The 27,494-nt window shown below is 37.9% G+C and overlaps 1 protein-coding gene across 5 annotated transcripts; it reads left to right on the forward strand.

The window, feature by feature from the left end:
- Window positions 1-193: 193 nt before the first annotated feature.
- On the forward strand, window positions 194-26,621 carry LOC128864444 (pickpocket protein 19-like). 5 transcript variants are annotated; one of them, XM_054104106.1, is made up of 6 exons: window positions 194-1,067; window positions 4,304-4,883; window positions 5,040-5,189; window positions 5,340-5,526; window positions 5,676-5,927; window positions 8,967-9,385. In XM_054104106.1, exons 1-6 carry the CDS (start codon window positions 850-852, stop codon window positions 9,197-9,199), a joined length of 1,620 nt encoding a protein of 539 aa, XP_053960081.1. In that variant the 5' UTR covers window positions 194-849; the 3' UTR covers window positions 9,200-9,385. The 5 variants fall into 5 exon arrangements, with proteins under 5 accessions (XP_053960081.1, XP_053960083.1, XP_053960082.1 ...); XM_054104108.1 differs by lacking the exon at window positions 8,967-9,385 and adding an exon at window positions 26,442-26,621 and having other exon boundaries at window positions 196-1,067; window positions 4,304-4,946; XM_054104107.1 differs by lacking the exon at window positions 8,967-9,385 and adding an exon at window positions 18,295-18,702 and having other exon boundaries at window positions 196-1,067; window positions 4,304-4,946.
- Window positions 26,622-27,494: the final 873 nt, after the last annotated feature.

Consider the following 27,494-nt stretch of genomic DNA (forward strand, 5'->3'; position numbering starts at 1 on the left):
AATTTTCGCACGGACAATGGTGAAAACTCTGTGAGTTAAGACTCGAATGGCTCCCTTATCTCGCATATTTTTTCTTATTCATGAATCTCTTGCGACTCTTTTTCTCTTTTTAAAGTGTGAGCCAATCGCTCGGTGATGAGAAAGTCAGGTCGAATAAAAAACTTATCATTTAACCCAGCTCTTCGCGAAATTAGAAAGCATCAACAACTTACAGTCATTTTGAAAAGTGAAAAGGGATTTTCCACATTTTAGTTTATAGCGACCTATTTGCCTACCCTCGTGAGAGACATTGCATTTTTGCGTTCTTAAAATAGATACCACACGTGCCAGTTTAGAAAAAATAGAAAAAGTCGTGTACGTTAGTTTATCGCCTGTTTAGTGCTCAACAGCAATTAAATGACACTGAAATTTAAATACATTTGTTTGCACAATTCATGTTTGCAATGTACTAAATATCACAGGCCACATATATTTACAACAACTACACACATCCATGTGCACTTGTGTGTGCTTTCACAGTTCAGCTCTCTTTGTAGTGCAGCCATCAAGCGCAAGTAAAAAAAATTAACAGTTAACATTTGTCGATGTAAGTTAAGTGACAAATTCCCCGTGGAGTTTGTGAGCTTAAACGCAAATTTGTGCACGCGAATGTTTTACGGTAATATGCAATTTGAAAGGCTGACAATCATATTTTATGTGCCATATCAGAACGTTGCGGCACCCCGGAATGTGGTAAAGTGAATTTGTACGCATATGTGGCGCATTGTTGAGGAGAGAATATAGAAAAAAAATTATTTATACTGATAAAATATTTAATGAATTTATATAAAATTTAAACTATTGAGAATAATGTTAACGGAAGAGCTCGTACCAAACCGTCGCCTAGCAAAAATCTATCCACGTGCAAATTTAATAACATTTCAAAATTATCACCAACCAAAAGCATCGAAGAAGAGTGCGAACAAGAACTTGAAAAATTTCAAAGAGCTAATTGGTGAATTTGGTGAACACACAAGTATACACGGCTTGGGGAAACCACTTGCAGCAAATATCAGCGTTGTGCAGCGGTAAGCGTGTGCGAGATGAGTATGAGGAGCGAATATTCTTTATTTCAATGAGGGTATTCATGATAAGGGGTGAAAAATCGCATTCTCTTTTGCAAAGAAAATTAGGCGAATTACTTAAAGTAAAGGTGTTGCCCAAGGCTCGATTCTCGGTCCTCCATTGTTTGTGTTTCATATAAATAGTTTTCATTGTGTGTTAAAATATTGTGACATTCATGCATACACAGATGATGCCCAATTATGACATACAATGCCATAGGCTGCCCTTTTAAATCCGTCAGGTGTAGTTACAGTTACAACAAATTCAAATATTTTTGAAAGTACAATTACACCGTGCGTCAATCCAAATCTCAATGGAGTTAATCGATATATGCGCCAAACATGGGATAGGACTTTTTTGGAACCGTCCTTATTTATAATTTATTTAAAGAGCCTTAAAGAAATGCAGACCCTCTTGAAAAACCTAAAGTGGCAAATTTTCCATATTTGAGTTCTAATTTCGCAGGTATACCGATTTTCTCATGTGCCACAAAAATAGTTAAATTTTTTAGCACGGTGTTATCGGTATTATTGAGCGAATATCCGAACTTATAAGCATACCATCCATTTTACACAATTAAATGCATGACAAAGTACTTTAATTTATATTCAGGGTAAACAGCTTTGACTTAACCGAGACAAGTGACTTAGGGAAAATAGCAGCTAAGATAAGTTTGTGCGGCCACTGAATGTTGGTAGCCAACGCTTATAAAATTTTCACAAGTTCCTTACTAAACTGAGGTATTTTAGGTATCTCAGATTCAATTGAAAACATTGACAATGTTGGATAACTCAACGTGAGCGCCCAACAACAAAGCTGAACGCCAATTTTTGACTAAAAATTTCAGTGTTCCTTCGTTCTTTATTTTACTTCAAAATTAAGAACGCGGTTATTCGAAGCCCGCATATACACACATATATACTTGTACAAATATGCAGTATTTTCTTATTTCTTGTAGGCTGTTTGAGTTCTTCAGAAAATTTGCTTTACGGTCTTAATCTAACAAAAAAATTGGATTCAAAGGACCAAGTGTTTTTTGGCCGGCTAATTACAATGCGAATTTTCTAGCTAGGAGCTAACTTTTCTTTATCGATCGAATTTAGAGCTTTTTACCGTAACCTCGTGTACAGAAATACAGAAATTTTCTCAACGGAGACTTAAAAAAATTCAGTAATTTTGACGATAATTTTGCGCGAATACTTAATTATAATAGTCCAAAATAGGATTACTTGTTCAACACTGATCCATGAGAAAGCGATTTGTAGTATACTACACCACCGAAATTGAAGAAAAAGACTGCTCAGACCTTGTATATCGACTGATTTAGACTCGACAGGGATTTTGCGTTTCATGCTAAAATTCTTTTCGTAAGTTTTTAGAAGCTTAGTTCATTTTATAAGAAAAATATTGTCAATTAAACTTCCGAACTAGGTACGAATTATCATTGAAATTCTCAACTTTTTACTCAGATTTTCTAAAAAATCTATAATTAATTTAATCTCCAACTTAATTTAAAATAGTTTTATAATTGAAGTTAATTTCATTAGGGGTATGCGCACCAGGATTGTTAGTCCGCTAGTGTTTTAATTGGTTATATATTTTTCTGATACTTGGTAAGTTGAAGGAGGAAATTGGATATGACGAAAGTGAGGATTAAAAAAGAATTTGAAGTAGGAAAAATTAAGTTAGAACAAAAAGAACCACTTGCGGTGGTTGAGTGAGAATATGTATGTATACATATACAGTGAAACCTCCCTTGGGCAGACCCTCAGCGTCAACCAATTTTTAGCCGCTCAAAAGAGTATAATTTGTTCCCATGCCTTAGGTATTGTAGGGGTAAAAATGTTCGCCCAAGGAAAATGTACGTCTAATGTAGGTGCCCGTTAGAATGGGTTACACTGTATATACTTGCACCAACCGCTATTAATTCGTATCCCTACGATTTTTTATCACATACACCTCGTAGAAAAATAAATACACCAATAAGTATAGTTCATACTACAACAAAAACCATATAACGCAAAGTTTCAAACTTTGTTAAACAAACATTTTTAAATTTTCCTAAATTTAGTTAAAACTTTCAACTTTTTAACCCAAATTTTAAAAAAAAATTTTGGGTAATCAGTTTTAAAGTTTGAAGTGGCTGCAAAATATAGTTGAGTTTTGGCATTTTTTTTGTTGGCGGTGCAAAGTTTTTTCTTACTGACATATAAAACAAATTCCAGAATGCACCCTGCACAGGCGTGACACCTCAGTAAAAAAAAAAATTATCAAGAATCAGAGATATTTTATAGCGACTTGAAACCTGCACTTTGCTATAGTAAAATTCAATGGCCAATAAAAATGTATAACAAAAAAAAATCAAAAGTTCTGGTTAAAAAGTTGAAGGTTTTACTGGTGTGTTTCTAACTTTGCAACGCATTGTTATGAGAAGAAATCAGAGGTATACGAGCTTATAGTGGTTAGGGCAAGCATAAAGTACAATATAGAATAATTTTTGTTAAATGGTTTGATCTCTTGAAGTGGTTTGTTTAAGATTTTTTTTGTTTAATAAAGGGCTTTCAAAAAATTTTATTTTGCAATATTTTCGCTTTTCAATAAAACTCAATCAGTAAGAATACTACTATTGCAATTTAGTATCTTAAGTAACGATCTCTTCATTGTCAACACACTGAGTTTGAAATTAATTGAATGCCTTTTCTCAAACTTAGTGCATCGGCATTTAGATTGAGAAAAATTTGAGTTCTGTTCAACATTTAGCCCCTGCAAAAACTTACAGACACGTATTCGATTATGGAATTCTCGTGCCTTTGAGCACTTGAGCTAGCCAGTCCCTTTGGCAGTTCCGCAGGGAGAGTGGTATATTGTGCAGAGGTGTCGCCTACGCAGGTGACGTAGGTGTAGCTGTGAGGTTACAAGTCGTGCATACTGCAATGCCGTATAGCAGTACTCATGAGAGTTTCCTTTTCACGGGCGTCATGCCGAAACAAAAATGCTCGTATCTACTGTTTATAGGTTTCGAGAACTGTAATTGTGTAATCCCTTGAACACATTTTTTCTCATTTTATTATAATTTTGAAAATCTCGCTTTTGTGTTAAAAACTTTTCTCTTTATATATTCAATATTTTCCACCCATTTGCACACACATAACTACAATAACTACAAGCACATACACAATGACAATTTTCGCGCTTCCAGCCTTTTCTGGACCATCGGTTTTCTCTGCGCGCTCGGCATGATGATTTTTGTGATTCAAATACTCGCTGCGCGCTATAACCGACAACAATTCAAGACGGTAGTTAATGCAACGAATTATCCGATTTATCGCATTTTCTTCCCCGAGGTGCATATATGCAATCAGAATCGCTTAAACTGGGCACGTTTCCCTTCGGCAAAAGAAAACTATTTACGTCGCGAGCATCACAACACCCATTTGGATCGTCTTTTCACCGAAGTGGTGGCGCTGTATGACACTTTCACTTTTGGCCGTTTCGATGTATTTCAAAATTTGAGTGGTCAAGCATTGCACGAGTTGAATTATGTGAATTTCACGTCCGTTGCGAAATTTATGTCCTGGCGTTGCGATGAACTATTCACGAATTGTGTTTGGCGTCATACACCAATGAATTGTTGTGATATATTTATAATGCGTCGTTCCACATATGGATTTTGTATGTCCTTCAATTCACTCGAAATGACAGAGGAACAATTAAGACAGAAGTTCGACGATAAATGGCCATGGCGTGCGGCTCGAAGTGGGCCGGGTACTGGCCTAAAGGTGCGAGTGCTGATAAACGAACAGCTGCATTCACCCTACTCAACAAAGCAGAAGGGCGTTATGGTGGGTGTGGCTGGCGCCACGTGCAAGTTGTTGCAAATTTTATTGCTAACTAAGTGTCGTTTTTGTTTGTTTTTGCATTTTTTTCTCTTACAGTTCATGCTGATGGAGCCAGGCGTGTGGTGGGGCTATCCGAATCGTGTGGACGTAACTGGTCAGGTGCAGGTGCGAATTAATGCCCAACTTAGTTTCTACGATGATGCAACGCGGCACATATCTTCGAGAATACGCGAGTGTGTCTTCGATGTGAGTGCATTACGTAAAAATTGTTAGATATAACATTAATTGACATGTGTATAACTAATGTAACCGGCACTTTGCCCATCGTCAATGATATTTGTTGATTGCTCTCAAAGAAATTAACCTTGACTGATTTCGTATTTGCATATTTTCCAGACTGAACGCAACAGCATTGATTTTAGAACATTACTGAATCACGTTTATATGTTTGAGAACTGCCAAGCCGAGTGCCGGCAAGAGTATACAATGAGATTTTGCAATTGCTCAGTGGACATATTCTTTCCGCCCAGCCAATACCCGCCATGCAAATTGTCGGATATGCCATGTTTGGTGCGACACAACAGTGAGTAAAAATACCTTTAACCACAAATGAACAAAAAAAAAAGAAACACAAATAAAAAATGATAAGCCATCATTTTTTTACTAACGTTGATTTTTTGTTATTTCCTATCCTTTTTTCTTTAAATTTTTTGCTTTTTTGTTCTGCTGAAGGCCGCTTGACCTCCTTCGAACAAAGTGACGAAGTAGAATTTTCGTCATCTGGCGCACAGAATTTGGCTATAGTCTGCGAGTGCTTATTAAACTGTCTATCGCTGGCTTATCTCATAGATGTGCGCGCCTCTTTACTGCCTAATGCCATTCAAAAACTGAATAACTCTCATATAAATATGGATTTTTATTTTATACGCGATTCAATTGTGGTCTTTCGAACGACTGTAATTTATACTTGGGTGGATTTGTTAGGTAAGTAAAAAGGAAATGGGCTCAACTAAATAGAGCAACAAATTTCTTTCAATTATTTCAATAAGTTCATCAAGAACTTAACTGCACTTATCTGCTTGCATTTGCATGGTCCTGAGGGATGTGAGCGCCAGTTTCATTTTTGGGGTTTGCTTTTTATGTTATCATTTGTTATTTCCCAACAATAGGAGTACTTTCGAAAAGTGTACATATGTAGTTTAGAACTAGAGCATTGGGATTCATTGAAAAGTTATGAAAAACTATTTATTTCTTATTAAATTTTATAATTTTTTATACCAAAACAAAACTAAATGGGGCAGAAATTAAAACTTGAAATTATTTAATCACATTATTTAGAAGATTTATTTTATAGCCCATTCAATTTTATAATTTTGTGAAAGTGTGAAGTCGCTCAAAACTATTGTTGACTTTTGACAATTTTCTCTCTTGCAGTTTTGCGAATTTTCTTCATACTTCCTTGATCAGTTCGCGAAATATATTCAGAGAATTCCAAATGCAATATTCCTCAAAAGTGATGTTGTTGCCTTCAAAGTGCTCGCCATCAACTACAACGCTCTTACGCCAGGGTTTGATTTAGCCCTATTTTCGGTATAGCCATCAGAGCTGTCTTCGACTTTTCCATTACTTCCTTTGGCTGTTTCGGTTGCTGCAGCACGTTCTTTGACTAGATCGCACAGAGAAAATCTCAGGGAGCCATATCAGGTGAATTCGATGACTGTTGGATGGGATTCGTTTTGTTCTTCGGTCAAAAATTCACGGACAATGATGGCACTGTGCGGCGGTGCATTATCAGGGGCAATATCCACGAGTTGTTTTCCCACAAATGTTCTCTTTTTTGGCGAATGGCTTCAATTAAACGTCTCATAACGCCCACATTATAGCCCTTATTAACTGCCTGATCTTCTAGCAAAAATTCGAGGTGCTAAATATAGTTGTAATCCATAAAACCCGAGTGCATCCCTTTCTTTTTTGACTGAAAGTGACGTGGTTGTTTTGGCTTTGGTTTATTGCGAGCTCTCCACTCACTCTGGATTGCTTGATGTTTGGGTTGCGTGTCATACTCATAAGCCCACGTCTCCTCTACAGTAATTTGCTGTTATTGATCAATTTTTTCTTCTTTTTGTTGCTGTCTTTCATCAGTTTTCATGTCACTACATTCGTCATCCTTCATGGACTCACGATCTCTTCTGAAGCTTTCATGCCACTCGGCTGTTTTCTTCAAAATTTCATTACTGAAATAGTTTCCCACCAATTCTAAGGTTTTTTCACTATTAGTCCATTTTCCATGCTGAGTGTAAATTCATTTTTAAAACTAAAAATCGAAAGCACGTGCAGATTTACACATGACGGCGTAAATTTCGATCGGAATGTTAATTACAGATGTGGCAACCTAAAAAAAACAAAACTCAAGCCAGTTGAATGAGAGAGTCAACTGCCGATTGCTTCGGGAACTTTCTGATACAAAGTTCTGGTACAAAGTACATGTTTTGAAATCTTTAAATGAATTTTTTTTGAAATTTGTAAAATTTTTGTGAATTTCGTAGAAAGTTGATATGTGTTTGATGTGGTAAAATGAATTATCTTTTTCTAGAAAAATTTATGAAAATTAAAAAACAAAAAAAGTAGTCAAAATTTCACATTTCTCTTATGCTGCGGTAAACTGAAATTAGAAGAAAATCAATTTTTGCTATTTACATCAAGAAATCTCTTCCTCCTTTGCTCCAAGCCTCTAAGTTTTTGCTTATCTCTCACAGGGGTGCGTGAAATTACATTCGACAGCTAGGTTGAACAACATTTGTTGATTATGTTGAGGGCTTCTTGCGTGCGGCTAGAGATGGTCCTCCCACTATGTATACTACCAGGTCATCAGCATAACCTTGAGAGTGGAATCCTGGATTGTTCAGTTTGTGAAGAAGTTCAACTAGGAGAGAGTACTCCCCCTTGCGGCCAACCTCTTGTGGCCTTGTTAGACTTTATTCTTCCTCCTAATTCTGTATATAATATAGCAATAGCCTTGCTGCACAAAGTAGGGATAATGTATTGGATTCCCTGTTGCAGAAGGCAAGGGAATATCCCATCGGGTCTAGGAGATTTGTTTGGGCTAAATGTAGTTATAACCTATTGTACCCGATTTTCATGGAATTGCTTATTTGCCAGCTTTCGGTCCTCCCTGTCAGCATAAGTGGCAAGTTCTACCGAGATTGTGGTCTCATGTAAAACATGAGTGAGGGAAATGCGTGTCCAGTAGAAGTTGACTAATAATATTCTAAGTAAGTAAAATGTTCTAAAACTTTAGCAGGGTTGCAAAGCATAACTTTACAAAGTATCAATATTTTACTGATGCAATGTATGAGTACATACGGCATTTATACAGTACTGATGCGGTACTTTTACTTTGTATACATACGTTTTGAAAAATGCGAATGTGAAGGAATTCGGCTCCAAAATAAAAATGCTTCTAGTTTTATAAAAAGCATTAGGCATTTTTGGATTTTTACTGATTTTAAGCAAGTTAAGCCTTGGAACTAATTTCGACATCGCGAGATTTCGGGATATTTTTAATGTAATATTGCGGGATAAATCTCGTGTTTTCGGGTCTATATAATATTGTCCCGAAATTTCGGGATCCGCAAGTAGCGCTAGTATCGACAACTCTAGCTCACGTATTATCTAATTTTATTTATTAACCCTAGAACACACACCCAGAAAATACCATGTAAACACACACCCGGGATACGTTTGTACCCGGGACCTTATTTTGCGGCTTTTTTAATGCTTATTCAACCGATTTCTATGATTTTTTTTTAAATGTATATTTTAATATATAACAAATTTTGAATTTGAACTCAAAACTAAATAATCTTCCTAGATCCGAAGTTAGCGGTATAGAAGCATAGCGGTTCAATAGTTACAATACTTCAAAGTTGAAGTGGATACATTTGTACCCGGGTGTGTGTTCTAGGGTTAAGTTGATATCCTTAAAGTTAGCTACTTAGTTTTAAAATATTTTACGTTTTACAGTTAACTTTGGCAACGCGACAGCTCTCTTTCTGGGATGTTCGCTCATTAGCGCCGTCGAATTGATCTTCTATTTCTGCGTTTATATGCCACGACGCCTTTGGAGAGCTCATAAGAAATTAAAGAAACTAACGCGCGCCCCAATACATTACGACTGGATGACTCAGTTGTCTATCAGAAACGAAACAAGTATGAAATCTGAAGAAATTAAAGAAATGGAACACAAAAAATTCTGAAAGCCATTTATTTCTAAAATATTTGCTCACTTTAAACGTAAACTGAAATTCAGTTAAGTTCAAATACCAAATTTTTCATGAATACTCATTGCACTTTTCAAGTAGAAAAATAAATTGATAAAATTGTACATGAAACATTTAAGCAAAACAATAAAATAAACACCAAACAATGATTGTTTCATGACATTTCCTTCTGTTTTCTTTTGCCTACTTTTCACACTCAGCAGTGTTTCTTTTGCTTTTGCTTTATTTGTTTGCCTTTGTCCCACATCAACTTTTAAATAAACTCTGCTGCGCCTCGTTTTACCACCATTTAAGTCGTTGCCTGCAGCGGCTCGGTTCCTTTTTCTCATTACTTGCTCCAACAGTTGGCCTCTCGTCTGTGATGTTCTCTGCCTCTCTCCACTGCCACTAAAAATGATTTTCCTCTTACTATACGTGTGCTATGGCAGTTGTTGTTGCTGCAGCTATTGCAGCTGTCATTTTCACGGTCGACTGCAACATGAATGAGGTGGATTTCATTGGGCAAAGGCGACGTCATGGTCACTGTCATTGTCACTGGCAGTGTCGCGCAGCAACTTCTAGATTTCACGCTGATGCTGCGTTGAATGGCTCGGCCTCTTCCACTGCTGCTGCTTCTTCCATCTATTGCCGGCACAACAAAATTGTTCTTACATTAATATTTGCACATACAGCGCACGCTCGATAACGTGAACGCTCTAAAGCGTGAGAAGCCCAAAACGTGAACAGACATTTTTGTGCATTGACTACTCTAAAACGAGAACAAACCCAAAAAGCTCTTTAACATGAACAATAAACGTTATAATTATTTGAATGTAGTGAGCAGTTTATCGTTGGTTTATTCGAATGCGAGATAAAAACTGGCCAGTAAGTTCTCTAATGTTGAAAGAAAAGACAAAAATACTGCATGCAAAATTTAAAGAACATGAAGCAAACTTCTTCCCTAGTTATGGATGGCTCCAAGGATTCAAGAAGAGGTACGGTATTCGTGTTCTTAAAATATCAGGCGAAAAACTGTCTTCGCAACCTCAACTAGTGGGTCCATTCAAAGAAAAGCTTAAAGCTAAAATGGCCGAATTGGAGTTTTGCAACAATCAGTTATATAATGCTGATAGATCGGGGTTATTCTGAAGACTTTTGCCAGAGAACGCGTCAAGTTTGGAGAAGAGAGCCCCAGGGGTAAAGTCCGAGAAGCAGCGAATCACGTTTTTATGCCGTTAAAACGCCACTGGATCCCACAAGCTTAAGCTTTTGGTAATTGGAGAGGCGAAGAATACACGCTGCTTTAAAAACATTCGGTGTCCCACCGACTATAAGAGCTCGAAATCCGCCTGAATGACGTCGGCTATTTTCAAGCAATGGTTTCATGACTCATTTGTTCCACAGGTGAAAATTCCTTTTACGTTGTGTCCGATTTTTAAGGTTAACTGGTTATTTTTTAAGGTTACATCGATTTTAAAGGAGAAAGCCTTACCAATAAAGCTCTCCTCCTAATCGACAACGCTTCTTCTCACCCAAATGAAGCTGAACTTCGCACCTTGATGAGCAATACCGTCAGTCTCCTTAGTAGTTTAAATCCTGATGTTCGTTCGTACATGCTCAAAGATATGTTGTGGGTTATTGAAAAAACTTTTTTTTATTAAAAATTTCAGATTGAATTCATGATACCAGCCATTCATGAATGGAACGAAGATATCGAGCGGGCAATGCAGATGACGATCATCAACAAGAGGACGAATCCGATGATGACAGCGTATTAGAGCAACTGGAGAAAATTAAGTCGACCGAAGCAGTAGAAATTTTCAACAAGGCGTTAATATGTGCTGGTCATGAAGACTTCGATCAAAATAATATGAGTGTGCTAAAACAGTTAAGGCAGAAAGCTGTGCTTCAAGTCTTAGAAAAACAGAAGATACAAAAAGAGATGACTGTTAATATGTAACGAAAACAAGAATAAAATGTAAACTGAAATGTGAAAAATTATATTTACTTAGTCTTTTTGGGTATTCCAAAAATGTAAACACTTTTGTTAACGTGAACTGCTTTGGTTTGAATTAGTTCACGTTATCGAGCGTGCGCTGTACATAGTGAGTAGTGAGCGTGCGCTGTCTCGAGTGTTGTGGTGACAAGTTCCCTTTCTTTCGTATCCACTCAAAACATTATTATATTTTTTTGTTTATATTTGGTTTTTATTGCGTTTTATTGTCGCTCTCTGCTTTTGGTTGCTTTACAGTTCAGACATTTTTTCTTCAACTCAAAGTTACTTAGTTGTGGTACTACAATAAAATTTTTTTTCGGTTAAAAGTTTCTAGCGGTGATGTTAGCTGTTGTTTGACCGAAGAAAGGTTTTAAGACAAGCACTACTTATTTAGTTGTGGGAGGAATGTGAAAATGTCAAAAATAGAATAATAAAAATTGAAGGAGACAACGAAATATTGCTGCTTGACAAAGTCTTTTGGGGGTGGGCCCTTTATGAAGACGTGGGTCATTGCTCTTGAAATGATCCACAATTCTTTTTTACATGGTTTGAATTGCGTATTTTCTTTAATTATTTCAACACTTAATACTAGAAGGAAACCCTAAAAGTAAAAACCCGTTATTGGGGGAAAAAGGTAGATAATTAAATGGTCTGGAAAATGAATTTTTATACTAAGAGTTTATGGCGAGTGACTGACCCAGCGTTTGAAATTTGAGCTATTATTTTACAATTACTTTGAACAAAGTTAGGAAGTATTTAAATTGAATATCGAAAACCAAATAATCAGCCGAAACGTTGATGTACGTAAATTGGCCTACGTAATTGGTACTTCACTACTCAATTGCCTACTTAGTCCAAATTAGCACTTGTTTTCAAGAGAGATTCTACGTTGGATTTCAAGGCTGACATTGTTATCGGTGTTAATGCTGGTTCCTAAATATACGAAGCCTTTTACAACCTCGAAATCATAGCTGTCAACAGTGACGTGGGTGCCGATACGCGAGCGCGCCAACTGTTTGTTTGAAGACAGGAGGCACTTCGTTTTGTCCCCGTTCACCACCAGACCCATCCGCTTTGCCTCTTTATCCAGTTTGGAGAAGGCAGAACTAACAGGCCGGTTATTAAGGCCGATGAAGTCAATATCATCGGCATTCGCCAACAATTGTACGCTCTTATAAAAAATTTTGCCTGAGCGATTGAGTTCTGCGGCTCGTACGCTCCTCTCCAACATCAGGTTAAAGAAGTCACACGACAGCGAGTCACCCTGTCTGAAACCTCGTTTGGTATCAAACGGCTCGGAAAGGTCCTTCCCAATTCTGACGGCGCTGCTGGTGTTGAGCAACGTAATCTTGCATAGCCATATTAGTTTTGAGGGGATACCAAATTCAGACATACACGGCATACAGACGGCATACAGGAAACTGCTTTTCGTACTGTCGAATGCAGCATTGAAGTCGACGAAAAGATGGTGTGCGTCGAATCTCCTTTCATGGGTCTTTTCCAAGATTTGGCGTATTGTGAATGCTTGTTCGATGGTAGACTTTCCAGGTCTAAAGCCAAACTGATAAGGTCCAATCAGTTGGTTGATGGTGGTCTTCAGCCTTTCACACAATACGCTCGCTAGCTCTGTAATTATATATGATGTATGTAGTTCCTCGATTGTATTCAAATATATTTTCATCATTACGTGTGATCTAAGCCACTCAAGTTAAAATTTTTAGATTAAGTAATTTTAAGAGCTAATTGCTTGCTTGTTTACCGTAATAAAGAGCAGGTTTGAAGTTGCTAAAACATCTCATATATTTTTTATAGCTTTTTTCATAAAAAAGTTGCAAACTAAAAGAAATTATAAATATCCAAGAAACACAAAAAAGGTCAAAAACTCGGCGAAGCGGTGATATGTTATCTTTTGGCTTGGGCCAAAGCTATTATAAATAGACTTGTAGTTATTGTAAAGTTCAGGGTTCATGGAATTTTTTGAAAAAATCCTAATCAATTTTAAATACTTGCCACCTCTAACTTCAACCAATTTCTAAAGGTCCAAAAGAAATTTAATATAATTTATCTATCGAACGAATTTTTAATTTGAATTTGAATCGAAATTTAACAACTATAATTCACTTGCTCCGTGCACCATCTAAAGCCTATATTCAGCAGCACTTGCAAAGTTTCTATCAAAGTCAACCCCTATGCACGCCCATCGTGAACAATTCTCTATTTCGCTCGCTCTGGCACCCTCTGAGCCTTTAACCAGTCAGCAAACCACACAATTAAAAGTAAAAAGCATCCTCACAAGGGATGAAAATATTGTTGAAGCTTAATCTAACTTAAAGTTACAGTACCATAGAGCTTTTTGAATAACTGTACAAATAAGCTCTTTTAACTTTGCTGCTTTCTGCCACAAAATACATATTTCCGCTTTCGGCTTGATGCGAAGATAAGATGTGTTACAAAATGGTATCTGCGAAAGTGGTTATAACTTTTACTACAGACACTTTTGTGCAACTTTACTATAAAATTATGATTTTATAATTTTTTGCTAACGAAATGGTATATACAATAATATAATGGATTACTTGGGGATAAGAATGCAATCAATGAGAGTTTGTGAAAGACTGAAATAAAAAATTCAGGACATAATAATTTGACTCACTTCTTTTAAAACTATAAGCTGCGGTTATTAAAAATTATTAAAAACACGAAATGTAACGAAAACGCTGACAATTTTTAGCTCAATGCCCTGAGAGGATGAATTGAAACTACTTTTGGATGTACGTAAAACCTCAAAAGCTTTGTTCATACTTAGGTCCCTGAAAGCTTTTGAAAAAAGTAAAAAAAAAGACGTTATAATACTTATTTGGACGGAGTAGAATAGATATATTTTTGCAGATTAATTTACAAAAAATCATTGCCTCCTTCCAAATAGGGTTGAATTAACCAGCAGTTGGAAGAACAATGCGTCCGGAAAATATTTCTAAAGGCCTTCTTGGACAAAATATGCATAAAACGAACATAAAAGTGTGCAGCAGTAGACGAAGACATAACCACTCCTTACGCAACAGGACAAATGGCTACGGTATTCTTAAAGCAAGTCTATGCAATCTTGAATGTAGCAAACTGGCTAATTGAGAAAAAAGTGGCGGGGTAGTAGTGACAGTCAAGCTGCAATAAGAGACCTTGCTAACCCACGCTGCTCTTCGAAATTAGTCAGTGAATGTAAGACAAAACTGAGCAGTGTTGCAAAACACAGCAAAGTTTGTCTTACTTGGGTGCCTGGACACTGGGGTATTACAGGGAACGGGTTGGCTGACTAACCGGCTAATGAAGGCTCTGCAAGCATACCACTTCCTAGGGGTCCATTCTGCATCGGTTCAACTATGGATTGACGACTTCATGAGGCCTACTCATAGAAGACGTTGGTCTGAGCTAGGCTCCTGCATTGTGAAAGAACTATACAGGGAATTAGCGGTATTTCTCCTAAAACTTAGCAGGAAGGACTTGAGAGTAATCACAACGCCTATAGTTAGCATATGGCTATCATGGAAATCATTGACAACCCAATATGCCTATCTTGCCGTGAGAATGAAGACACTGCAGAACATTTTCCCTGTAGCTTTTCGGTGTTTTCTAAAATCAGACTTCGGCTGGTCAGGTGCAATGTACTGAGTATACCTGCAGATAAAGTGCATACCCTTCCGGATCTCTTAAGATTCATGAATTAATCCAAAAGGTTCGTGAAAGTGTGACGTGAAACCAATTTTTCAGGCTTACCATCCATACGGTATCTATCCTGTCTCACTATTCCTTCCACTGTAATTTATCCGGGTGTAGTACGACGATCTTCCTGACTAAAGGCTTGGACTTGTGCAACCGTTAACAAATCTAATATAATTTAAAAACAATTTGCGCTAGAGAGCTTTCTCAACAGAACGTCAAGTTTTGGTCTGCCAGTCCTTTTTATCCTCAATAGATTCCATTTTCTGAAATTTTTTGAACACCCTTTGAATTGTTGACTCATTCAGACGATTATTTCCACCAAAAAAATCACGAATTTTGCGATATGTTGTACGCCGACGCCACCACACTTTTAGCAGATAACTTGAACGATTTGCAAACGATATTAAATAAAGTTTTTCATCACAGCGAAAATTTAAAATCTTAAAACTAACATTAATTTAACGAAATTCATGCATGCCAGTAGGAGTCCCGCAGGAGCAGGCACTAATCAAACACTGATGGTTCGTAATGTAAAAATAGAAAAAGTTTCAAATTTCAAATACCTTGGATGCTGGTTGAATGAAAATTGGGACATATCAGCCGAAATAAAAACCGGAATAGAAATGACTAGATCTACATTTTGCAAATTTAGAAAGATTTTAAGCTGCTTTGACTTCGATATGAATCTTAAAATTCGTTTTGTGAAGTGTTATGTGTGATCTGTGCTCTTATATGGCATGGAATGTTGGATACTCAAAGTCTTTGACATGAACAGACTCGAGGCCTTCGAAATGTGGATTTTTAGGCGAATTTTGAAAATTCCGTGGACCGATCTGGTTTCTAACTTAGAGGTTCTACGACGAGTTAATCGAGAACGTGAACTTCTAATATAAAACAATAAAACATCGTGGATGTATCAGGAGAAACACCAAATACCACATGTTACGCTTAATACTGCAAGGAAAAATTGAAGGGAAACGATGCGGTGGCCGGAAGCAGTTATTATGGTTACGAAATATAAGACACTGGACGGGTATAGGCAATGTTGCAGAATTATGGGATGCAGCTAAAAATAGAGATATTTATAAAGAAGTTGTAAATAATATAAATTAATATGTTTTGACTAATGTAGTTAAGAAAGAAAAAGATATAAAATATTATATGATCGCTGTACATTCGTAAACGAATAAGCAATACAGAAGAAGTTCTATCGTGAAAACTGTGCGACATAAAAGAGGTTTCGTCTATGAATTATCGACCATTGACATTGGGACGTTACTTTCGAAAGAACCTTTTATTATTCACAAATGACAAACTAGCAATCGAATGATCCAAACTGTGAAGTGGTGGTACTTGAACGATCAAAATGCATAATTGATTCATTTGAATCGTACCCGGGTACATTACATACAAAATAATATTTCTTTTAACCATTTCTACCTACCCACAGAAGGGATGAAGGAGTTAACCAGCAATTCTTTTCTTTAAAACACCCCAAATTTAAACATTCATTAACCGGCTTAACCCATTAACGTCAGCGATCGATTTTAATGATTTTTCGTACACCAGCTAATTTTGCCTTCTGCATATATTAAATGATACAACTAATTGGTAAATTATCTCGCCCATTTCTCAGACTGCACTTTATCAATTACAACCGGCGTTGGTAAATATATTTTCTTTATTTTATTCGCCGTAGCGAATGATTTGGTGCGCGACTATCCTTCGAATACCCATTTGATAGAAGAGTTTAAGCTTAAAAGGTCTGCATGAAAATGTGTAAAAATCTGTTCAATGTAATAAAATAAAAAGGTTTTATGTTTTCTCTATTTCTTACTTTTATTGGAACATTGGTTTGAGAAAAACTTGAACCACTCAAGCAAATCGATTAAATCGATTTAGACTTCTAAAATTGGAAATGTGTTTTCTCGCGCTTTTCATTTTTTGAAAAATTAACACATCCACATCCCAAATTTTTGTTTCGCTAGTATCATATGAATCATTTTACATCACCAGCTAAATTACCCTCATGAAATTATTCGGAGTCTATTGACTATAGCGGTCTATATAGGGAGTAGTGGCTCTAGTTCGGGAGTAATGATGATTGAGTTAGAATATTCCACATTATTAGTTCCACTATCTTCACTAATATTGTATTACTAACTGCTTTTTCAGGATCTCGGAAATCCCTTTTTTGTTTTCCTAATTTCCTTATACTTGAGAAGGTTCAAAAAATTTTGATACCGTATTTCCCAGTTGTACCTGATAAAGTACGGACGGCCAGTTAAACTTATGGGTAATCGCTTAGTAAAAATTGTGAAGAGTTTTTTCGTTAAATCACCAGATTTTTCTGTAATTTAAGAAGTACATGAGGCTGGGCTGGGTTAAGCCAATGAAGGGTTTGGAGTTTATATTGAATAGCATTTGAATGCTTCTGCGTTCCTGATATGTACTTGTTCACACCTCTATACGGATACACACTTCATTATCCTCATTTTATTCGTCACCCCTCTATATACCCGTTAGTTAACGCAACACCCATTTTGAGCAAATTATAGCAAATCACCAATAAAGCAGTTTAGCGTTGGAGAATGGAATCCTTTTTACAGCATTACCAACCACATTTTCTGTGCATTTATCTGCCTGGAACGATTTCACTCATAATTTTATAGGATTTTGTTAGCTGACTGTATGAGGCGACACCAAGCGTTTAAAATGTAGTAAAAAGTAATTGGTATTGGATTACCAAGAAGTTGGAAGCAGTTCGGTGTAGAGTTGCGGCGAAGATTTTGAAGGGTGCCTGTGAGAATATTTGTTTTCGATTCTTAACTTCGGTTTAATGTCATTGGAAGGTGAACTGGTCATTTATACTAAAGCGAAAGTAAAGGTTATTTGGCCTTTTAGCTGTAGCTTAATTTTATTTACGAGTGTATTATTAGTTTTATTCATTATTTGTATTTTTTATTTTGCGGTCCTTCGACTACTAGTATGCCGGTCAACTTTTGTGATTTTATCGACATTTTTCACTTTTCCTTTAACATCAAAAATGTCTGAACGGAATCGACGAAACCATAATTGCACGTTACAGTATCGGCACCATAAATACCATTCACAATTTCAGCGGCCTAGCTTGCATTTTCATCTTTTCGCCTTTGTGAAAGAAAACCTGAAAAATGTACCGAATTTTCTCTTTGTTGACTTCATTTGTTAACGCCCTATAAATCACAATTGAAGGGAACGAACAAAAAACAGTAAAATAATTTTTTTAGTGCGAAGTGTCACTTTGACAAAGAGCATAAACTTTTTTGTTTGATCTATACTTCACGAGATATCGAGCACTACAGCCTTCTATCGCGAAAATAATGGATTTCTTTTGCAGACAATGCCAGAGATAAACATCAATAATTTCGAATCTATTAACATGTAACGGACCCCACAAGACGGACGTGGCTCGTGAAAATTAAGAGATTGCAGAGCAAACCGGGCAAAGCTGCGTAGAATCCTTTCGATTCTTTGGGATTAAAGAGTATAAATTGGAGTCCAGAGGCATTTTCCCACTTTGACCTTACTGGAGAATTATAAAGCGGAGTAGAAGGAGCCTTAAAGCCTCGCGCATAACGACGCAAAAAGCCCAAGTTAATTAATGGGATTTACAAAGTAGAACCCTGAGTCAGAAACAACACCCAGATCCGCAAATTCATTTACTGAGCATTAAAAATGGTATAAGTAGAAGCAATTAGACTTAGAACTTTAGCGAAAGTCATGTGAAAATTTTTCTGATATTAAGCGACAATTTGTTTCTTTGACTATAATTTATTAATCACAAACATTATTAAACGAATAAAATATAATTGAAGTATAAAAAAGGGCATTAAACATTTTCTAATATGACACTAAAATACTTTAGGGTCCGGCACTTGAAGTGTAACCAATTAAAAATACCATAAATTTAGTTTAGAAAACTACTTTTATATAATTCAGAGTAAAAAATATGTGAAAATAATACAAAATTAAGAATCAATTTACTTTTGCTCGATATGACCACCTTTTGCCCAGACTATGGGCATGAGACGGTTCAGAAACGAATCGCAAGCTGCCCGAATGTGACTTGCAGGTATTTTGTCCCACTCGTGGACAATGGTTTGTTGCAGCGCCTCGAGACTAGTGAAACTTTTAGTTCGGACCTTGGTCTTTAAAATGTTCCAAGAGAATAATCTATCGGACTCGCGTCTGGTGACTTTGAGAGCCATTGTGTGGACGTTATGAAGTTCGGAACGTTGCTTTTTGGCCATTCTTGCTTCACTCGAACTTTGTGTGATGGTGCCGCGTCCTATTGAAAAGTCCATGGTCTCCCACCGAAATGTTTGTCGGCCCACGTCTTCAAAGCTACGTCTAGAATACTTTCCCCGTTAATAATAGGACTATGAATAAGTTCGTGCGGTTTTTTTTCGAAATTTGAAACTTTATTGACGTAAAATGGTTACAAATTTAATATTCAAAATATTGTCCATCGCTTACTACTACTTTTTCCCATCTTTCTGGCAATTCACGGATTCCCTTTGTGAAAAATTCGGTCAGTTTTGCCGCAATCCACGAATCGATCCATTTTTTGACTTCATCGTAATTACGGAAGTGCTGGTCAGCCAGGCCATGTTGCATCGATCGGAAGAGATAGTAATCGGATGGCGCAAGGTCTGGACTATACGGCGGGTGGAGTAGGACATCCCATTTGAGCGTTTCTAAGTATGTTTTGACCACTTGTGCAACATGTGGCCGAGCATTGTCATGTTGCAAAATAACTTTGTCGTGTCTATCGGCGTATTGCGGCCGTTTTTCTCGCAGTGCTCGGCTCAAACGCATCAATTGTCGTCGGTAGACATCCCCCGTAATCGTTTCATTCGGTTTCAGTAGCACATAATACACAACACCCAGCTGGTCCCACCAGATACACAGCATAACCTTCAGGCCATGAATATTCTGCGCCGACGTCGATGTTGAAGCATGGCCAGGGTATCCATACGTTGCCCGACGTTTTGGATTGTCGTAATGGACCCACTTTTCATCGCCAGTCACAATTCGATGCAAAAAACCCTTTCTTTTGTGCCGTTGAAGCAGTTGTTCGCATGCCATAAAACGGCGTTCAACGTCTCTTGGCTTCAATTCATACGGCACCCAATGGCCTACCTTTCGGATCATTCCCATGGCTTTTAAACGTTTGGAAATGGTTGATTGATCAACTCCCAAAGTTTTTGCAACCTCTTCTTGCGTTTGAGCCGGATCTTGATCGAGCAATTCCTCCAATTCGGTATCCATGAACTTTGGCGGCGCACCCTCGCGTTCTTCGTCTTCCAAGCCAAAATCACCACTTTTAAAGCGTGCAAACCACTTCTGGCACGTTCGCTCAGATAGAGCATGCTCACCATAAACTTCCACCAAGATACGATGACTTTCGGCTGCTTTTTTCTTCATATTAAAATAATGAAGAAGAATTCCCCGCAAAAACACATTATTTGGCACGAAATTCGACATTTTCAAGTGTGGTAAAAATATTATTGTTTACGCTTCAAATGAAAAACTTATACTGACGTTTGTGCCTTACGACAGTAGCTCTCCAATGAATGTTTGGAAATGTGGATCGATGGAATAATAATCAAGTTACGCCATCTGTTGTAAAACCGCACGAACTTATAAATAGACCTATTATTTCGCATTTACCTTGACACCAGGCTCGATGAAAACAATTGGAGAGCGCTCATCCGCGGTGACAGTGGCCCAAATCTTTACCTGTGGAGGGTGCTACCTCCCGGTGACCATTTGATGACTCAAATTCTCGTATGAACGGTCGGTCAAAGAAACCCTATCGGTTTGGGAGTCTACGAATTGCTCAGTTTGAAAAATTTTCTCATCGGAAAACACAATGTTCGGAAATTGATCGCTTTCGGCCAAGTGAAGCAACTCGTTCGCTCTCTCAACGCTGACTTGTTGCTGCCTTGGTGTGAGATCATTCACCTTTTGAATCTTGTTAGGCTTGACTTTGAGGTCATTTTTCAGTGTGCGGCGGATGCTACGGTCAGAAATTTTCAGTTCTTTCGCCATTTGATTGGCACTTTGTCGGGAATTTCGCTCAAGTTGTTTCTTCACTTTTTCAACCATTTTACGTAACATTGCAGTCTTCTGATGACCACCTCCACGATGTTCGGCACAACTAACAGATAGCTGATGCCCGGTGAGACATTACTCCCACCAATATTTTTCATTTTTTTTTCAAGAGAGTGATAAAATAAACTTGTTGTTTTCGTATTCCAAGTCCTTAGCATAATTTTGGAAGTTTTGTACGAGGTTGAGTGTGCTGATGTCGAGTGCGTTTCCAGAGCTTGTTCCTCATTTATAAGTAAGAGATTGATGGGTATATGTCTGACGTGCTCAATCCCGGTAACGAAACTTGTCTTAGCGAGCTGATCGGCTCTCTCATTTTCTTCCATTCCTTTGTGTCCACGTACCCTGTAAATAGTGGCCTGACCATTTCCGCAGAGCTCATCCATTTTGGTTCTGCACTGTTGAAGACATTCCGAGTATGTCCAGGGAGCCATAATTGCTTAAATAGCCGCTTGGCTATCAATGAAAATATTTGTCCGAATATTAAGAGGAGTTGATTCCAATGTCAATTCAGCTGTTTTTATGCGCAATAGATTTCAGCTTGAAATATATTTACTACTGTAATTAGGGTTGTGAAAGACTTATTGAGATCAAATTGCGGTCAAAAGATAACCGCTCCTACTCTTTGTTAAGAAATGATATGAATGGCTAGAGAATTCGTGACCTTTCTGGCATCCTATTTGCTCCGTAATGACGCTAGACTTTTTGTCAAATTTAATTCGTGGAATTCCGTAGTCTGACCTTCCGTTTGAGTCCAGAATGTTGACCAGAAAGCCTCTGTGAGAATCTGTGGGACATCTTCAGTCTTGAAGAAGATCTTTTGGCTGAGTTTCTTACCACTAGTTTGATGGTATGCCAGTTGAGAATTCTGTTTATTGCCGCTGTTGAAGTTGTGCTCATAGCGCCGGTTACACATATTCCTGGCGGTTACACATATGTATGATGTGTTTCGCCTGCCGTTCCCCACAGAACTGCACATCATTGACTTTGCGGATGATATAGCTCTGGCTATTGCAACAGTAACAAACTGGCTGGGTAGCGTTGGCTTATAAGTAGTCGTAAGAAACCTGAGATAGCATCCTTCCACATAGACACACACGCATTTAATTCGTCTTGTCAGCTGAAATATCTGGGTGTCATAATTGACGATTGGCTCAGTTTTGGGCCACATCTGGAGTATATGACCCGCAAAGTATCAAGAACGCTCGGTGCACTCTCTCGAATGCTCCCGAACGTAGAGGGGCTGAGAAGCAGCAAACACAGGTTACTAACCAGCGTCATCACATCGACTCTGCTATATGCAGAACCAATATGGGTAAAATCTGTAGAGGCAGGCATTACGACCATCGATATATTGGCAGAAGAGAAGGCTATATTCTTACTCAAGTGGCAAGAGCGTTGGGAAAACTTCAAAAAGAGAAGGTGGACCTATACCTTAATCCCAAACATCGAAAAATGGCTAAATCGAGCTATGGTGAGCTTAAATTCCATCTAACACAATTCTTGACAGGTCATGGTTGCTACCAGAAGTTCGTACATCTCTTTAGGGTACGTGACTCGCCTTTATGTCCAGTATGCCATGAAGAGGAAGATACAAGACATGTGTTTTTCGTATGCCCACGATTTGTGACTATTAGAGGCAATTTAGCTGCACTATCAGAATCTCCGTAGTACCAGGAAACATAGTCGACATCAGGATGCCATTAAAATATGCGTGGGATAAAATTTCGTCGGCAATCAGCGATATGCAGCACGCATTAAAGCACGCAGCCATAGAGGAGGTAAGCGGCAGCTAAACAGACGATTCTTGCCAAAGAAACGGACTCTAAAGTCGAAGTGTTACAAGTATGGTGGGAGGGGGTGGACAAGCCCAAACAGGGTGGTTTCCCTCGGGAATAAACAAAATTAGGGGAGGATTAAAGTACGTGCACCTTTTGATGGATTGCATGCGAAGACTAATTGACGTAGAGTCTAGTGCTCAACCGCCTTCCCGACGCTTTACTTAACTTTTGTACCGGGTTTTTTGACGGTATAAGGTTTAGTTTGGTTTCAAGTCCTACACTGACGGGGTACAGGCTTTCGATACTTGCTCCTCGTAAAAAAGAAAAAACGTATTCCTGCAATCTTTTGATTCTTTTCCAATATTTTAACGTAAGTCACTTTATCGCACGCTGCCGACCAGACAAGGTGACCATACAGCATTATTGTTGTAATAGCCGCCATGTACATCACATGTGTGAGTCGAGGAGATAACCTCCAAATCTTACCAAACGTTCTTCTGCATGCGTATATGCTTTGTTTGCTCTTTTTTCCACAGTTAAGAAGACTGTGAAAAAGTTCAAACACAATTCCAAAATGGTTCCAAAATTCACTGCAAATGAGTCATAAAAGGCATCGAATTCATCAGATTTCTTTTAGAGTCTTTTAGGAGCCACAGCACAATACTGTGTGCTGTTATAAAGGGTGGTTAAGTTTTAAGGGCCGGTGCTAATTTTGAATAAAATACAATTTTTTTAGTAAATTATTATCATTTCTATTTATTATGATAATATTGATCTAACTCAATTACGCATGGAACAAAATATCGGCAAAATGACTGCCGCGGCTTCGGAGACACACCTCCATCCGATGGTCCAAATTTTCGATGACGCTGAGGCATAATTGAGGTTCTATGCCGTTAATGTGCCGAATTATGTCATCCTTTAGCTCTTGAATTGTTGCTGGCTTATCGACGTATACCTTTCTTTCAAATAACCCTCAAATAACCCCAAAGAAAGAAGTTCAACGGTGTCAAATCACATGATCTCGGCGGCCAATCGACATCGCCGCGGTGTGAGATTATTCGGCCATCAAATTTTTCGCGCAAAAGAGCCATTGTTTCGTTAGCTGTGTGACAAGTGGCACCGTCCTGTTGAAACCACATATCGTCCACTTCCATATCTCCCAATTCGGGCCATAAAAAGTTCGTTATCATCTCACGATAGCGAACACTATTCACAGTAACTGTCTGACCGGCCTCATTTTGAAAAAAATACGGCCCAATGATGCCGCCGGCCCATAAACCACACCAAACTGTCACTCTTTGTGGGTGCATTGGTTTTTCGGCAATCACTCTTGGATTATCATTCGCCCAAATGCGGCAATTCTGCTTATTGACGAATACACTGAGTTGAAAATGTGCCTCATAACTGAAGATGATTTTCTTCACGAAGTGCGCGATATGCATTTTGATTTGAACAACTTTGACGCGTTGCTCGATTGTGTATCTTTGTACGGTTCAAATTAAGCTAGTCTGAAATTGAAAAATTTCAAATGAAATGCAGAAAGAACTTGACGTTTATGTGTGGTTCACATTCAATATCGGCCTTTGAAATTTAACCACGCTTTAGAATGGAAAATCGCTTATTTCAGGCGAGTTCTTATGTATAAGATTTCTTTTCTTACGAATAACCTGCGATATAAGAAGGTTTAAGCTCATAAAAGATTCTTTTAGGATACTGAAACTGATTAACAAAACTGGTTGTTACTGAAAAAAGGCAGTCAGTGCGAAAAAAATGTACGATTAAGAAATGTATCTCTGTCTGTATCACTTTGTGCTGGTACCTGCTAGATTTATCGTTTTCTTTCCAATAATCACCAGCACACAAATGCATGTAGGCTGTATTTGCATATCAAGTAAGCACGAGTGTGCGTTTGTCGTACATCTTTCTAAAATTTATTGAAATAATTAAATCGTGTAAACATTTCACAAACATTTAATCTCAATTGAGCGATCATTGCACAATTACAAAACACAAGCATTCAATTAGATAACACTTAATTTTATTGCATTTAAAGAACTCATGAATTGCAAATGTGCAAACAAACTTGTGCACTTGTGTATGTACGTACGTATGTTTGCAAACTCGAGTTAATACACAGATGTTTTTGTAATAAATGTGTAATTTGGCAAATAAATGAACTTCTGTTGCACATAATTGTGGCTTTGACTCAATAAATTCTCACTGGATTTAATCAGAATGCAAAGAAACATTGACCTACATACATATATATACGTACACACACATACATTCATGCATGTACACAAAGTAAGACTAAATAAATTAATCGAGAATTGCATACTCGAGTGCAGTCAACGGCTCATTGGCAGCACACAACGAAATAACCATTTGAGCATATACAAATGCATGTGTGTGTGTGTATGCGGATATTTAACATAAACAAACAAATTTGCCACTGCAAAGCCCACAACAAAAACAGCAACGCACAATCAAATACGAATGGTAACAAAACCAATAGACAAACGGCATAATACGTTTACATTTGAATTTGTTATATTTAGGCATTTATGTGCGTACGTATGCCTGTGTGTGTGCGTGTGTGCGCGCGTTTGTTGACTTGCCTTTGGTTTTAAGTGCTCGTACGCCAGTGTTTGCGTACTGCACGAATTATGCTAAAGCAATTAGGTACAATCTAATTGAGTTATCTTTCATTGCTTAAATGAGCGCACAAATGTATGCAATGAAAATGAAATTGTTTACAAATAAACGTTTGCGTGGTTTAGACAGAAATCGCAGATACACAAAAATGAAAGCAAATCAACCAACACACTGGCAAATAAGCAAGTGGAAAGGAAATGAGAAGAAAATGGATTTCATGAAATGCGGCACACATATACAGGGTGTTTTACTACCAACTGCAAAGGCTTTAACTGCCGATTACTGGTAGTGTTTTTCAGGCAGAAACCTTTGGGATCCTGCAGGCATGCAGAGTGCTTAGGGAACGCGGGAGCGTGGGAGATATCAACATTTTTTTCGATAGTCAAGCTGCGATCAAGGCTCAGACGACGCCATTGTACAGATCCAAATCGGCCATCTCCTGTAAGGGGGCGATCAAATCTCTTGGGTGTGCAGGTAACATTTCTCTGAGGTGTGTTCCACGATATGGGAACATAGAGGGAAATGAAATTGCTGATTAGCTTGCCAGGAAGAGTTCGACTGAATTGATCTCTGTGGTCCCCCATCCGGTCATCGGCACGCCCTTGACTGTTGTTAATGGCGAACTGCACAACTTATTTCTAAGCAAAGCACAGATGAGATGGAGCTCTATTTCTTCGAGTGCTATTTCGAAAATCCAGTTCAATAAAAGCAGGTCGCATAAAGTCTTCTCGACTCCTCGGCATTCAATTTCCAAGCTTGTAGCTGTGCTTAGCGGTCATGGGACGACACGGGACGGCACTCACGCAGAAAAGTTGGCTGGCCATTCTTCCCTGATGTTTTCCCTGATTTTCATTATTTTTTTATTATTTTTTTCAAAATTGGCATACAGTTTATTTATACATTAAAATAATATAATTTTTTTTTATTTCAGTCATTTAAAATGGCGGATGGATGTACACTCAATTCCTCCAGGAAGGTCACAGCGGGGCCTCTCAATCGGCCGGCATTGTAGCATCGGCGTCAGTGACCTGCATACAAAAGAAAAAACAAATATTGTTTGCTTATTAATGTCATAATTTCTATATGAATTTAACCAAAATAAAAAAGAAAATTCGCGCAATAAAATACTAAAAAAATAAAAAGAAATTTGGGGCGAATTATCCTACAATTTTTGCTTCGAAAAAATTATTTTTGTAAATTTACCTAGAAAGTAATATCATAAAAAAGATGTGAGCAAAATTTCAGGGAGATAGGTCAATAACTTTTCGAGTTATCGTGTATGCCAATTCGAAAAATATAGTTTTGAGAAAAACGCGTCTAAAGTTTGAATACAACGTAACTTTACCTCTCCCAACGCTCGAACGCAAAGAATAGAGTGTCACGGTTGACGATCTATAATACAAGAAATACTTAAATTTACGTTCTAAGCATTTTTTGACATATTCTTAAAGGATTATATTAACATTTTATGAAAAAAAAAAATTTTTTTTTCGAAATTTTACAGGTATCTGTCCCCTTAAGATCACTGAGTGCTCCTTTCTTCTACAGCTTGGGGCAGTGCGCAAGCCTAATTCCCATCAACCTTCTCCGTTACATCTGGTTGGTAGTAGATATTTGCGCGTACTTCAACCGTTTCACCTATCTACCGACCTACCACCTGGAAAGCAGCTGCGAGGATCACGAAACGGCGGCAACATTTATTAATCACTGTCTTCGGCGCACAATGCGAATTTTCTAATCGCGGACAATAACCAATGCTGATTTGTTGAGGAAAGCCTCACAGGTGAACGTAGCAATCGAAATACGGCAAAGGAAATGAAAGTGGATCGGCCACACGCTGAGAAAAAGTGACGACCATGTTGCTTAACGGATCCCGTGCTGGAATCGGCAGACCGCGTACCACCAGCGACGCTTAACTGATGCAGATCTCTCGGTCTAACATGGAATGAATCGGAATCCCTAACACATAACCGGGTTCGTTGGC

This window comes from Anastrepha ludens, chromosome 5, assembly GCF_028408465.1.
Source record: "Anastrepha ludens isolate Willacy chromosome 5, idAnaLude1.1, whole genome shotgun sequence".
Classification (NCBI taxonomy): Eukaryota; Metazoa; Arthropoda; class Insecta; order Diptera; family Tephritidae; genus Anastrepha; species Anastrepha ludens.